The 13,779-nt window shown below is 35.2% G+C and overlaps 1 protein-coding gene across 1 annotated transcript; it reads left to right on the top strand.

The window, feature by feature from the left end:
• Positions 1 to 1,936: 1,936 nt before the first annotated feature.
• On the top strand, positions 1,937 to 2,362 carry LOC136832361 (uncharacterized). Its single transcript, XM_067093270.1, has 2 exons — positions 1,937 to 1,999; positions 2,081 to 2,362. The coding sequence occupies exons 1-2, from the start codon at positions 1,937 to 1,939 to the stop codon at positions 2,360 to 2,362; spliced, it is 345 nt and encodes a 114-aa protein (XP_066949371.1).
• Positions 2,363 to 13,779: the final 11,417 nt, after the last annotated feature.

The following is a 13,779-nucleotide window of genomic DNA, read 5'->3' as shown; positions in this document are numbered from 1 at the left end:
CTTGCGCTGATTCTCATTCGCTGACTAATGGCATATCCCTGACCTAAACATGCAATGTATAGACATAATATTTCTTTTGTGGAAGCTGATATTGTTCGATTGAGCTGGCCTTTTGCCACCATATTCTCTTGATCCTCTAAGGAAGAAGCGTGATATTATATTTATGCATATATATTATATATATATATATATATATATATATATGTATATGCATGTGAGTGTGTTTGTGTTCGTATGTGTGCGTACGTGTTCTGTGTAGTCCAGTGATTTAAACATTTTCACCCGGACAGTTTGAATGCGGTGGGCAGGCTCCGTTGGAATATGCACCTGGTAGATAGATGACTGTGGTTGGTCGCAATAAGGGTAGCGATAGAAAATAGACTATGCATCTCATCTTGTGAGACCCAATGAGTTCCAGAAGGAAGGGTAAATCAATTTCTATCCACCACAGTTATTTAATAACCAGGTGCATAATTCACAGTGGTGTTTAATAAGATGTTATTAAAGCTATACCACTGTGTACTTCTGGTAAATGAACCAATTTGCCTTCCTTCAGGAGAGGCGAGTGTCATAACCACTAGGAACACGAAGACATTATTAAATTGCAAGACATTTTGATAATTCTTAAAACCTGATTTCATAAAGATTTTGAAGAAAGCAATGTTGACGAAGACGTTATATTATGAACGCAGATTCATTTACTTACTAGCTGTTTATCTTTAATCGTTTGCTTGCGTGACTAACATGTACCCGGAGGCATTTTCCCGAGATGTAACCGAGTATTGCTCCAGCCCGAGACCTTTCCCTGATAAAAAGCGGGACGCCATATCTTAAAAACCAACCATAGAATTTTCTGGAAAATAATCTCATAACGTTTCCCACATCCAAAGCACCATAGAGCAACTAACTAACCTAATCTAACTCAACTTAACCAACCTAACCTAACCTTGGGGCATGGAAAAAAAAATCGGGGCTGGTGCAATACTAGTATATATCTCGGGAGTATGCTAGCATTTTCATACCCGAGGTGTTTGTGGAGTTCAGCGGTTATATAATACTACTACTACCCATTTTTCGGGAGAGTTGTACAGTCTAAGAATTTCATGATCCTTCTGGTAAATTATCTTCTTTTAGAATAAATCATTTCAAAGATTTTGGACATTTCGAGCTAGAGTCCATTGTAATGTGCTTTAGAATTTACCTTATATCACTGTTTTTTCTATTTTACCAAAAATTTATTATCTTAGGTATCTAAAACTTCCTACGTAAATTACATAAATAGATAGATATGCCTGTGAATGAGCTCGAGACTGCAATAACTTTCAAAACAACTTTCTGGCTATTTATTGGGTCGTCTTTTCTGATTTTTGTTCAGTTGGTGTTTACGTAAGTACCCATTTTTCCCCTTTTTAAATGTCTACGCATATATTTCTCGTCCTTCCTTTTTTAAATCGTACTTAGCCCTTTCGTCTGATATCACAATCCTTTGAAAAACACGCAGATTCCCAAGATGGTTCGAAAAATGCCAAAATAATATTATGGTTTGGTTATGTATTCGGGGACTCCTCAACATGAAGATCTAAAAAAGAAAAAAAAAAAAAGAGAGTTCTCTTAAGGAAGGAAAAAAAAAAAAAAAGGTCTTCCCTTACCATTACGGCATTGAAAATATGCTGGAAAAGACGTTCTATTTGTGTTTCGCTCCCAGCTACATGTCAACAGCCAATACATGTCCTCAGTTAATTCCTGTTTACAACTCTGTCCTCAGAAACAGGTCTTTGACCTTCGGGGCATTTACCTGAACATGGCCATTTTTTCTGGGAGGTCACAAAAAATAACGATGAAGAAAATAACGAAGAAGAAGAAGGATAAAGAGGAAAATGAGAGCCTGCGACATCTTCCCTGAACATGACCATTTTTTCTGGAAGGTCTCGAAAGGATGGAAGAAGAAGAAGAAGAAGAAGAAGAAGAAGAAGAAGAAGAAGAAGAAGAAGAAGAAGAAGTAGGGGAGGGAGAAAATGAAGGATAGAAGAAAATGAAAGCCTATGCCATCTGCCCTGAACAAGCCCATTTTTCCTGGAAGGTCACAAAAAGAATGAAGAAGAAGAAGAAGAAGAAGAAGGATAGAAGGATATTTGCCCTGAACAAGGCCATTTTTCCTGGAAGGTCACAAAAAAGAATGAAGAAGAAGAAGAAGAAGAAGAAGAAGAAGAAGAAGAAGAAGAAGAAGAAGAAGAAGAAGAAGAAGAAAGATATCTGCCCTGAACAAGGCCATTTTTCCCGGAAGCACACAAAAACATGGAAGAAGAAGAAGAAGAAGAAGAAGAAGAAGAAGAAGAAGAAGAAGAAGGATACAGGAAAATGAGAGCCTATGACATCTGCCCTGTCCTTTTCGAATACAAATGCCGCAACCAAAAACAGATAAATCCCATCTGTTGAAGATACTGACAAGGCCATAGATCTTATTTCCGAAAAGGGAAATAGATATTCAGAAATAAAAAAAAAAAAAAAGAAACAAGAAATTCTTCCTTATCAGATTTAGCTCCCACTCCCATGATTTCTTGGAGTGTTCTTTCCTTATTTTCTGCGCTATTTACGGGAAACTCCACAGAGAGAGAGAGAGAGAGAGAGAGAGAGAGAGAGAGAGAGAGAGAGAGAGAGAGCTCTTGAAACGGATACAAGTTCAGTGCATTCATATGTGCTGATAAAGTTCCCTTTCTAGTGGCCCTCATTGAAATATGTAACATTTTACTTTTATCATTTTTATCAAGAATCCGTTCTCGTTATAAGGGTGACGAATCACTGGTAGTGGTATGATCGTCAGTATCAGAAGTAAAAGTACTACTTCTACTCCTAATAGCACTAGTAGTAGTGGTAGTAGTTAGAGTTGTAGCAATATTTGAATAAGGAAATTTTTTTGCTGCTATACAATTTTCATCATTTATATAAATAAGACACTTCACATAACACGATGTCCTATCATTACTGATTTTACCCCTCGGGTATGTTATTGAATTACACTGAAGGTGTTCTGAAATTTACATATTTTACTCTGCCACATCTCCATTTTTCTGGTTTTTTATTTGCCCACATGATCTTACTTTTAGCCGTATCAGAGTCATACGTTCAGCTCTAACAAGCGCTTTAAAGCTCTTGCAGTAGTTTCTGTACCTAAGCTTCACTATCCTGTACACTTACGCATGATCATTTCTCTCATGCAATTGCACCTCAACGCGAAACATATGTGCAATACACAATACTATCAACCCAATGTGAAACGAGGGTTGCTAAGTCTTGCATTGGGAAAGTGTAAAACTTATATTTAACATAGAATGTTAATTTAATCTTAATAATAATCTAACTCAATAGTATATACGGTGCAATACAAGTAGGCAATACCTGGTATGTCAATTGTAAATAACCCCTTAACTGGATTCTGAATTACGTTTTGAAGTTTTGGCCTGATGTCAGTTATTTCTTAACTCGACAGGAAGGAAATCGTAAACGGAAACCCGACAGGTAGTTATTGGGAAGATACCCTTTAATTCTACGCGTTACAAACCGGTAAATAACGTGGTATTAAATTTACAGGCAAATCAAGTATGAAACGCGTTTACTCCTCGTAACTTCTTGCATGAAAGTTTGTCGTTGGTCTCGATGGCTCATTTGGGCTTTGGATTACTTGTTTGCGTTCTTTGATCACGGTAAGTGACTTGACCTTAACCAGCTTTTATTTCTTGATTTTGTCTCGTTCTCTGCGAGTGTCCTGACCTTTTCCTTCTCATTCTTTCGTCGTAAAAAGATTGACCTTTTTCTTCTTCATTGTTCCTGTCCTCTAATTAGAAAATAAAAAACCTTGACATTCTTTTTTTTTCGTTTTTCTTCTTCATGAAATGATTATCACTCGTTTTCTTGTTCTTATCCTGCTTATTTCTTCATGAAAAATGTGATTGTATTTTTTTTCTGTTCTTGCAATTCATCAACATGAAACATTATATATAACGCGCTACAAAATACCTAGGTGTTTGAATGACAAATAATATTCGCTTTCATAATCTTATTTAGTGGGAGTTCCGAAGTCTTATATTGTTAAGTTTGGTTTTTGTATTTATTATGAAATAGCATAATTTGCTGTTATACTTTCACGATATCCTGATCCTCGTCATTTCAGGTAATTTCACCGGCATATTATGATGTTAATAAAAGTCCTTATAAGCTGTTTATCTTTGTATAAATGAACAGCATTTGCAATGCAATGCAGTAACTTGTAAGTTAGCTATAAAAGACTTAAACAAGTTATACCTTTTCTAATGATGAATGATTTTATGGCGGGAGACGCTAACGAGATTTTTACCCGTTTCCCAGACACTTGTCAAGTTGAGGTCGTTTTTATGGATTCAGTTGAAAACAAAGAAAATATAAAACTAGATATTTAGCAGGTTGAGGCCATTGTTATAGATTCCAATAAAAAGAAAAAAATATAAAACAAGATATTTAGCAAATAAGGCCATTTTCATGGATTCAGTTTTTAAAAAATATATAAAACTAGATATTTACAGTAGTAGGTTGAGGCCATTTTTCTGGATTCAGTTTCAGAAATTGAAATATAACACTAGATATTTAGCAGGTTGAGTTCATTTTTATGGATTCAATTCTAACAAAGACAATATAAAAATATATATTTAGCAAGTTGAGGCCATTTTTTTGGATTCATTTTTCAAAAGTGAAAATATACTACTAGATATTTAGCAGGTTGGATTCGTTTTTATGGATTCAATTTTAACAAAGAAAATATAAAAATATATATTTAGCAGGGTGAGGCCATTTTGGGGGAAATTAATCTAAAGGAAGAATAGAATAGGGAAAGAAAACAACTGAGTAAAATGTCATCAAAGCGAATGTGAAACAAGCCAGAGACGTCATTTGAGGCAAGTTCCCAAACACAATTCACTCATCCTCGGATCCCCATTTCAGAGAAGGCTCAGCGATCGATGTAAGCTTCTTAAATATGCTCTACCTTTCGGTCTGAGTCTCAGGGGCAACAGAATTGGACATTAAAGGAGCAATTTACCGGATTATTTTTTTTTTTGTGTGTGTCCATCAAATGTTCATAGGCAGGGATGGTCAATTTCTATGTCAGACACACGCATTTGCATCGTGTAAGAATTTACCTATGCAACCAATTTAGCAAGTGTAAAGACACATACATGCAATACGTATACATGTACACACACACACACACACACACACACATATATATATATATATATATATATATATATATATATATATATATATATATATATATATATATATATATATATATATATATATATATATATATTGGGGCTCCATAAAGTTTGCAGCTTGTCTTTTGAGATGAAGTTACATAGTTGTTGCGACTAACCACAGGCATCAAAAATACCAGATGCTTAGTTCACTGTTTAGGTCAAAGAAGACCACATCCAATCTGCCTTGGTAAGGAATCGGGCTCTGATTTTGTATCTGGTGTCCGTGTAAGTGTCTGTGTGTGTTTGTATGCATGATTTTGTGTATGTGTTATGTTCACAAAGCGTTAGGAAGTCGCTGTATTCCAAACTTTTTTTGGCATAAAATTTACCCTGTTTACCTCATCATATTATTGAATTTTGTTTGTTATGTATCGTTACATTGTTTAATTTTTTCAATAAAGACTTTTTTTGCAAGGGAACTCTCTCTCTCTCTCTCTCTCTCTCTCTCTCTCTCTCTCTCTCTCTCTCTCTCTCACTGTAAGCCTTGTTCTATATAAAATAATACTAAGAGACAAATATGTCCTAACCGAATTTTGTTCTAGCTATTATTTCGAACATAAAAGACATTCAGTTGTAAGGTGGAATTGGCAGTGAGATGATTAACGCCGAGGCCATCTGAAACAAACTGCATTCTGCTATTATTTGCACTTTTGTCACTATCTGGTCGTGTCTGAACTCACACGTATCTCTTACGAGAAGAAGTCGGCGACGCCAAGTACTTCTGCAGCTCCGACCAAACTTCAGAGAGAAAAATTAATCTTCAGTTCAAGTTTCCTCGTACCTCGTCGTGCCTCGAATGCCGCTGCCTCTCCGAGGCTTTCCTTTTCATCTGGCTCTTTGATAAAGTTGTATTTGGAGACCTGCCCTCTCCTCCGCCCTCCTCCACCACCTCCTCCTCCTCTCCCACCCCTCCACCACCGCCTCATCAGCATCCCTAATTTCACATTGACGTTGGGCTGTTATATCCTCTTTATCTCCTTTCTTAACATCCTCGCCGTCGAAAGCCTTCATTTCTCCTCTTTCTCCTTCCTCAAGACGCGACCTTTTTCTAAATTTTCTCTTTCGAGCGCTTGAAAAGGGTAAATGTTTCCGAATTAGATGCCTCGTTCTTTTTTTTTTTTTATGCCTTTTTTCTATCCAGTTCACAGTTTATCCCCTTTTTTTACTCGTATGCTGAAAAAGTAGATTTGGTTTAAATGCAGGAGAATTAAGAGTCAATTTTTGGTTACGTACTTTTCATGTAAAAGCATCGTCTGCATTTTAATTCCATGTATTTTTAAGACAAATGAAAATAATGAAAATTACGGTGATGTTGATGATGATGAAGAAGATAATGATGATGATGACTACTCTGTTAGTAGTGCAGATATAAAACCCTTTATCAATTCAAAATGTCAAATATTTTGGTTTTTAGCCAACATTACTAACAGAGCTGTGTTCAACATCACCACAATTATCAACATTATCATCGTACTTTTCATTATTTTCTTTTGGTTTAAAAATACATGGAATTAAAATTCTGACGTTGCTTTTACTAGGTCTGAACTAAAATAAAAAGATAAGCAATTGCAGTTGAGATGACGATGAAAAGTACGTAATCAAAAATTGACTCTTAAGTCTCCTGTATTTAAACCAAATCTACTTTTTCAGCGTACGAGGAAGTAAAGGGGATAAACTGTGAACTGGATGGAGAAAAGGCAAAAAAAAAAAAAGGAGGTTTCTAATTCGGAAACATTTACCCTTTTCAACCGCTCGAAAGAGAAAATTTAGAAAAAGGTCTCGTCTTGAGGAAGGAGAAAGAAGAGAAATTGAGGCTTTCGACGGCGAGGATGTTAAAGAAGGAGGTAAAGAGGAGATAACAGCCCAACGTCAATGTGAAATTAGGGATGCTGATGAGGCGGTAGATGGAGGGGTGGAGGAGGTGGTGGAGGTTGGGGGGAGGAGAGGGCAGGTCTCCAAATACAACTTTATCAAAGAGCCAGATGAAAAGGAAAGCCTCGGAGAGGCAACGGCATTCGAGGCACGACGAGGTACGAGGAAACTTGAACTGAAGATTAATTTTTCTCCTCTGAAGTTTGGTCGGAGCTGCAGAAGTACTTGGTGTCGCTGACTTCCCCTCGTAAGAGATACGTGTGAGTTCATATACGATTAGACGTTGATAAAGCTACAAATAACAGCGGAGACTGGGACATTGTGCTACTAAGATTAATACAGTTTTTTGCCACAACCAATAGATATATATATATATATATATATATATATATATATATATATATATATATATATATATATATATATAAATGTATATACATATATATATATATATGTATATATATATATATATATATATATATATATATATATATATATATATATATATATATATATATATATATATATATATATAGAGAGAGAGAGAGAGAGAGAGAGAGAGAGAGAGAGAGAGAGAGAGAGAGAGAGAGAGAGAGAGAATTGTGCTATTAAGATTAATGCAGTTTTTGCCACAACTAAGAGAGAGAGAGAGAGAGAGAGAGAGAGAGAGAGAGAGAGAGAGAGAGAGAGAGAGAGAGAGAGAAACTATTAAGATTAATACAGTTTTTGCCACAAATCAAGAGAGAGAGAGAGAGAGAGAGAGAGAGAGAGAGAGAGAGAGAGAGAGAGAGAGAGAAATTGTGCTATTAAGATTAATACACAATCAACAGAGAGAGAGAGAGAGAGAGAGAGAGAGAGAGAGAGAGAGAGAGAGAGAGAGAGAGAGAGAGAGAGAGATGAGGAGGGGGAATTGAAAGCTGAGATTGACCAATAAAAATGAAACTAATTCATATAATTCTCAGTTATTTTCGCTTAGTCAACCGACCTGAGAAAGTACTGGTACAAAGCGAAAGAAAAATCGGTTTTATTTTCATATATTACAGGAACTCCTCCGAGTCAGCTTTGCCTGTTTGAATGTTATTCATGACTTCTAATAAACGGTGGATAAAAATAAGACAACACACTTGAACCAACGTAAATAGTTATAACGAATGTATTTATATCAGCCCACAATTAAAACCAATTTACTCACCTGTGTTTTTCGTGGGCACTTGTTAAAAAATATTTTCCTGATAAGATTTTTTTTCCAAACTGTAGAAATATTTCCCATCTTAATCTTAACCTTCCTTAACTGTTTATTATGTGCTTACATCGGAGAAAAGTATGCATATATCTTCACAAAGGTCTCACGTTCGTATGCATGCAGGCACAAAATCCCAAACAAACTTTCATCAGTTCAAAATGTTATCTATTTCTGTTTTTTTTAGCTCCACTAATAACAAGAGCAATAATCACCATTTCATCATAATTATCAACATCATCATCGTACTTTTTATCATCTTCACTTAGCTTTAAAATACACGGAAACAAAACTCGGACGATGCTTTCATAAGAATGAACCAAAATGAAAAATACGCAATAGCAATTGAGGTGAGGACAAAACGTACGAAATCCAAAACTCTCTCTTGAGTCTCCTAAATTTCCAAAAACGTACTTTTTTCAGCGTGCTTGTTCGATGAATTTGCAAGAATACAAAAAAAGAAACTCACATTTTTTCATGAATCAATAAGAATAATAAGAACAGTAAAAAGAGTACTAATCATTCCGTGAAGAATAAAAGTGCAGAAAAAGAATGTCAAGGTTTTATTATAATTTTTAAGGTAAGAGACTGGTAAATGAATTAGAAAAAGGTCAGCCTTTTTACGACGAAAGAACGAGCCGGAAAAGGTCAGGGGACTCACAAACAAGTTAAAAATGCGCCGAAGTTTCTTCGGCGCAATCGAGTTTTCTGTACAGCCGCTACATCGTATAATCAAGGCCACCGAAAACAGATCTATCTTTCGGTGGTCTCGGTATAATGCTGTATGAGCCGCGGACCATGAAACTTTAACCACGGCCCGGTGGTGGCCTATCCTATATCGTTGCTAGAAGCACGATTATGGCTAACTTTAACCCTAAATAAAATAAAAACTAATGAGGCTAGAGGGCTGCAATTTGGTATGTCCGATGACTGGAGGGTGGATGATCAACATACCAATTTGCAGCCCTCTAGGTTTCAGTAGTTTCTAAGATCTGAGGGCGGACAGAAAGCCGGAACAATAGTTCTCTTTAACAGAAAACTAAAAACGAAACGAAATCAAGAAATAAAAAAGAGTTAAGGGCAACTCTCTTAGCGTGATCAAAGAACGCAAACAAGTAATCCAAAGGCCAAATGAGCCATCGAGACCAACGACCAACTTTCACGCAAGAAGTTACGAGAAGTAGACGCGTTTCATACTTGATTTGCCTGTAAATGTTAATACCGCGTTATTTACCGGTTTGTAATGCGTAGAATTAAAGGATATTTTCCCGATAACTGCGTCGGCTTCCCGTTTACGCTTTTTCTGTCGATTTACGAAATAGCTGACGTGATTCCAAAAAATTTACAACCAAACTTGGGAGCCTAGTTTGAGTTGTAATGGGCCAAATTGAAGGAATGACTGGATTTACCCAAACGCATTTTTTTTTTTTTTGCTAGGCATTTATAGCTGACATAGGAGGTGTTGTGAAGTTATACTGAATGGGATGTCGATGTAAAAAATCAAGAAGATTGTATTGGGCAATTGTACTGAATTGCATAAACAGCACTGTTGACGTATATAATCATGAAGATTTTTTATTAATACTGCATTGCGTAATTGTATTGAATGACATAAATATAACTCTTGAAGCATATTATCACTGCGTAACCTTACTGAATTGCATATTACAGTGCTGTTGCTGTAAATAATTATGAACATCGTTATTAGTACTGTATTGCGTAATTATACTGAACTGCTTACACAGTAGTGTTGAAAAACGTAATTATGAGGATTTTTATTAATATCATATTAATATCTTATAATTAATGTAAATATAACAATGGCCAAAGGTGAGTCTTAGCAACCCTCGTTTGATATCAGTCTGAATTGTGTAACAGGCTATATTAACTGTTTAATGTTGACCTATTGTAAGACAGAATATGTCAAAATAAAATACGTTAATTCTTATTAGAACGACCTTCGAAAGGCCTTTGTAATAAACCATTTATCTATCCCTAGGGTCAAATCTGGAATACTAATTACATTATCACGCAAAGGGACTGACCTTTAAACGATAAGACTTGGATGATAGTCAAAATTTTTCATTATTCAAGTACTGCTACAATGAACACAAGAGCAAATACGTGTTGAAGCTATCACTTGTAATACTGAGGATCCTACTGCTACTACTACTACTACTGCTACTACTACTACTACTATTAGTGTTGATCGCGGCAAAGCATTCGTTGATGAAAATGATCAGAGTAAAATTATACATACCTGAATGAACGAAAAATCAAGGAAGGTCATTTGACAGGGAACTGTATCAGCCCATGCTTAACGCAAAGGACTTGTATTCCTTATCCCCGTTTCACCCCCCTCTCTCCCCTCTCTCTCTCTCTCTCTCTCTCTCTCTCTCAAATGATAGTTTTCATAGACTAAAAATGTCCTCATTCACTCTGACAAACATACACACTATTTTTGTCCTCCTAAGTTGTTTAATAAGATAAATTGTCTGTCTGTCTGTATGTCTCTTTCTCTCTCTCAAGGTAGTCATAAAGCCTTGTTTTATACAAATATAATACCAAGAGTCAAATAAGGCATAACCACGTCTTTATTCAAATCAATACTTAGAACTTAACATACATTCACTTACAAGAGGAAAAAGACAATGAAATGATTGACGCCGAGGTTGCCAGAAGTACAAAGAGGTACTCAAACTTTCTGCGTGCCATCATCAGTCTGCTATATGCGGCATTTGGTCATAATGAGCCTAGAGCTCGATTAGGTGAAGAAAAATATAGTTTTCGTACACGTTATTTTATAGAATGAGACTTTAAATGGCTTCTTGGACAACATTCCTTCAGAAATTTTCCTTACCTATCGCTCAAGTTCAAGAACAGAGGGTCCAATAGAGCTCATTCCTACATACATAGGATAATTACACTGCAATAAGTAACCGTCCCAATCTGAATCACACCATTCCAAGTTCATGGCATTTGTGCGTACATTGTTTAACGCTAACGAGAATACCGAGAAACGATCCACATCAGGGGTCAAAGACCTGAATTTTTAATCCTGGTTTTCTCTCGGGACTTGGTTAATTAGGAATCTGATCGCGACGGGGTTTCGTCACTGACGCCTGAGGTGACAATACTTCTCGAACAAGACGGTGAGAAGACACTGTAATCTAGGTTAAATATAGACAACCTTTCCTTCAGGAGGACAGTGTCCTGATTTAACCCCATTTTTAATCCTTCCTCGAATTTTAGTATTTTTGTGTTATTCCATTTATTGTTTTATTGCTCAGTATAATTGTGTATTTTTATTGTTTACAAAATCCGTGAGGGACATAACGGACTACTCTACCTACAGCAAGAAAGTATGATAAATACGCCTCATTTTTATAGTTTCTGGAATTTCAGTGTTTGGATTCTACTTTATTTCCTTTTTTTATTTTTTTTACTAGGTATAATTGCGTTTTTTAATGTCCACAGAACCTGAAGATGGACACAACAGGTAACTCTGTTTTTAGCCAGAAAGTTCTATAAATCAACCTCCTTTTTTATCTTTTCTGGAATGTTATTTTGATGCTATTCTATTTTTTTTTTACTGGTTAAATCTATATATTTTTAATGTTCACAGAACCTGAAGATGGACACAACAGGTAACTCTGGTTTAAGCAAGAAAGTTCTATAAATTAACCCCCTTTTTATCTTTTCTGAAATGTTAATTTTTTTATATTATTTAATTTTAGTTTATTTTACAGAAAAACCTGCATATTTTTAATGTTCGCAGAACCTGAAGATGGACACAGCAGGTAACTCTGGTTTTAGCAAAAAAGTTCTATAAATTAACCCCCTTTTTATCTTTTCTGAAATGTTAATGTTTTGATATTATTTAATTTTAGTTTATTTTACAGAAAAAAACTGCATATCTTTAATGTTCACAGAACCTGAAGATGGATCTATGTCCGAAAATGCTGAGGTTTATCTTGGGACTGGATTTCCTCACAACACAATGGTTTCCCCTCATCTATACCTTACACGCCTACCATCGATCGTTAATTAACTAACTTCTTAGTTACGTGGCGTCACAACTATCACTGACAGTTCAGAATAATGTAGCTGAGGGAATTGAGAAAATGGTTTAGTGTGCAGGTAACTCAGGTAATATATTTGACGGTGAATTATTTTTCAAGGTTAGATATTTTTCTAAAGTCAGTATGTCGAAGATTTAGAGGGCCTCCTAAATGAAGAAGAAGAAGAAGAAGAAGAAGAAGAAGAAGAAGAAGAAGAAGAAGAAGAAGAAGAAGAAGGAGAAGAAGAAGAAGAGTAGGTAGTGAATCTCGTGAGTGACGTTCAAGATCAACGTCAAAGCGATTTTATCTATGCATTTTTATCTATGCATTTTTTCACTGGAATAGAATATAGAAAGGAGAAAAAAATTGTGCATGAATTCGCATTCATATCACAGATTTCTAGATGTCGATGAAAGCTGCATAGCAGATAAATCCCTATGAAAATAGAACTCTAGCACTTAATACCATTGAAAATTTCGTAAACAAAAAAGTTGTAAATGGTGCATTTTAAAGTCTCTCGATTATAAATACCCCGGTGAAATATTAAAAACTTCAGAGAATCGTCAGGTAACAATATTCCGATGGAAGTAGAATTCCATGAATGAATGTTAAATAGAATTAATAAATTACTTTTAATGACAAAAAAATAAAGGTATATGTAATGAGATATATGGGATAAAACAACGTTTATGGCAGTTAAATAATTAAATTATTCCGCAATGTTTAATATATTTAGAATATTATCTAAAATATTTAATATTCATAATGTTATCTGTAATATGGTGAGTAATGCGTCATTAATATTATAACGGCTTATAAGATGTTCACCAAAGTTTCTTTCTTATCTTTCAGAAGAATCTAAGGGAGAAAAAAAAAACTTATTCTAAAAAAACTGGTTAAGTTTTTATTGTATAAATTCATTTCTCTGAAGCAGTAGAATCAGCCAAGAACAAATTTTGAAGAAGGACAAAAAAATTGAATAAAAGGTAAGAATTTAGAAGGCGACGGAAGTCAACTAATGTAATGTCATGTTATAGGTGTTATTCTACCTAAGAACAACAAATTTTCCACTTAATCTTCTCATGAGAACAAATTAGAATAAAAAGACTTAGTGGGAAAATTAGAAAATGCCGATTTGTAATAGTATATCCAAATTAAGACCAGTCCAAAGCTAGGCAAGATATCTAAATTTAAGATCCCATTTTGACCATAACTGAGGTAATGCTTCTCGTTTCACGGTAAATTGCACCTAATGTTTTAACGGTTTTACAATGATGCCCTTGTCAAATTGTTACGTAAAGAACTACAGAAAATTTCA

This window comes from Macrobrachium rosenbergii, chromosome 49, assembly GCF_040412425.1.
Source record: "Macrobrachium rosenbergii isolate ZJJX-2024 chromosome 49, ASM4041242v1, whole genome shotgun sequence".
Taxonomy (NCBI): domain Eukaryota; kingdom Metazoa; phylum Arthropoda; class Malacostraca; order Decapoda; family Palaemonidae; genus Macrobrachium; species Macrobrachium rosenbergii.
This window is presented reverse-complemented; position numbering and strand designations above follow the sequence as displayed.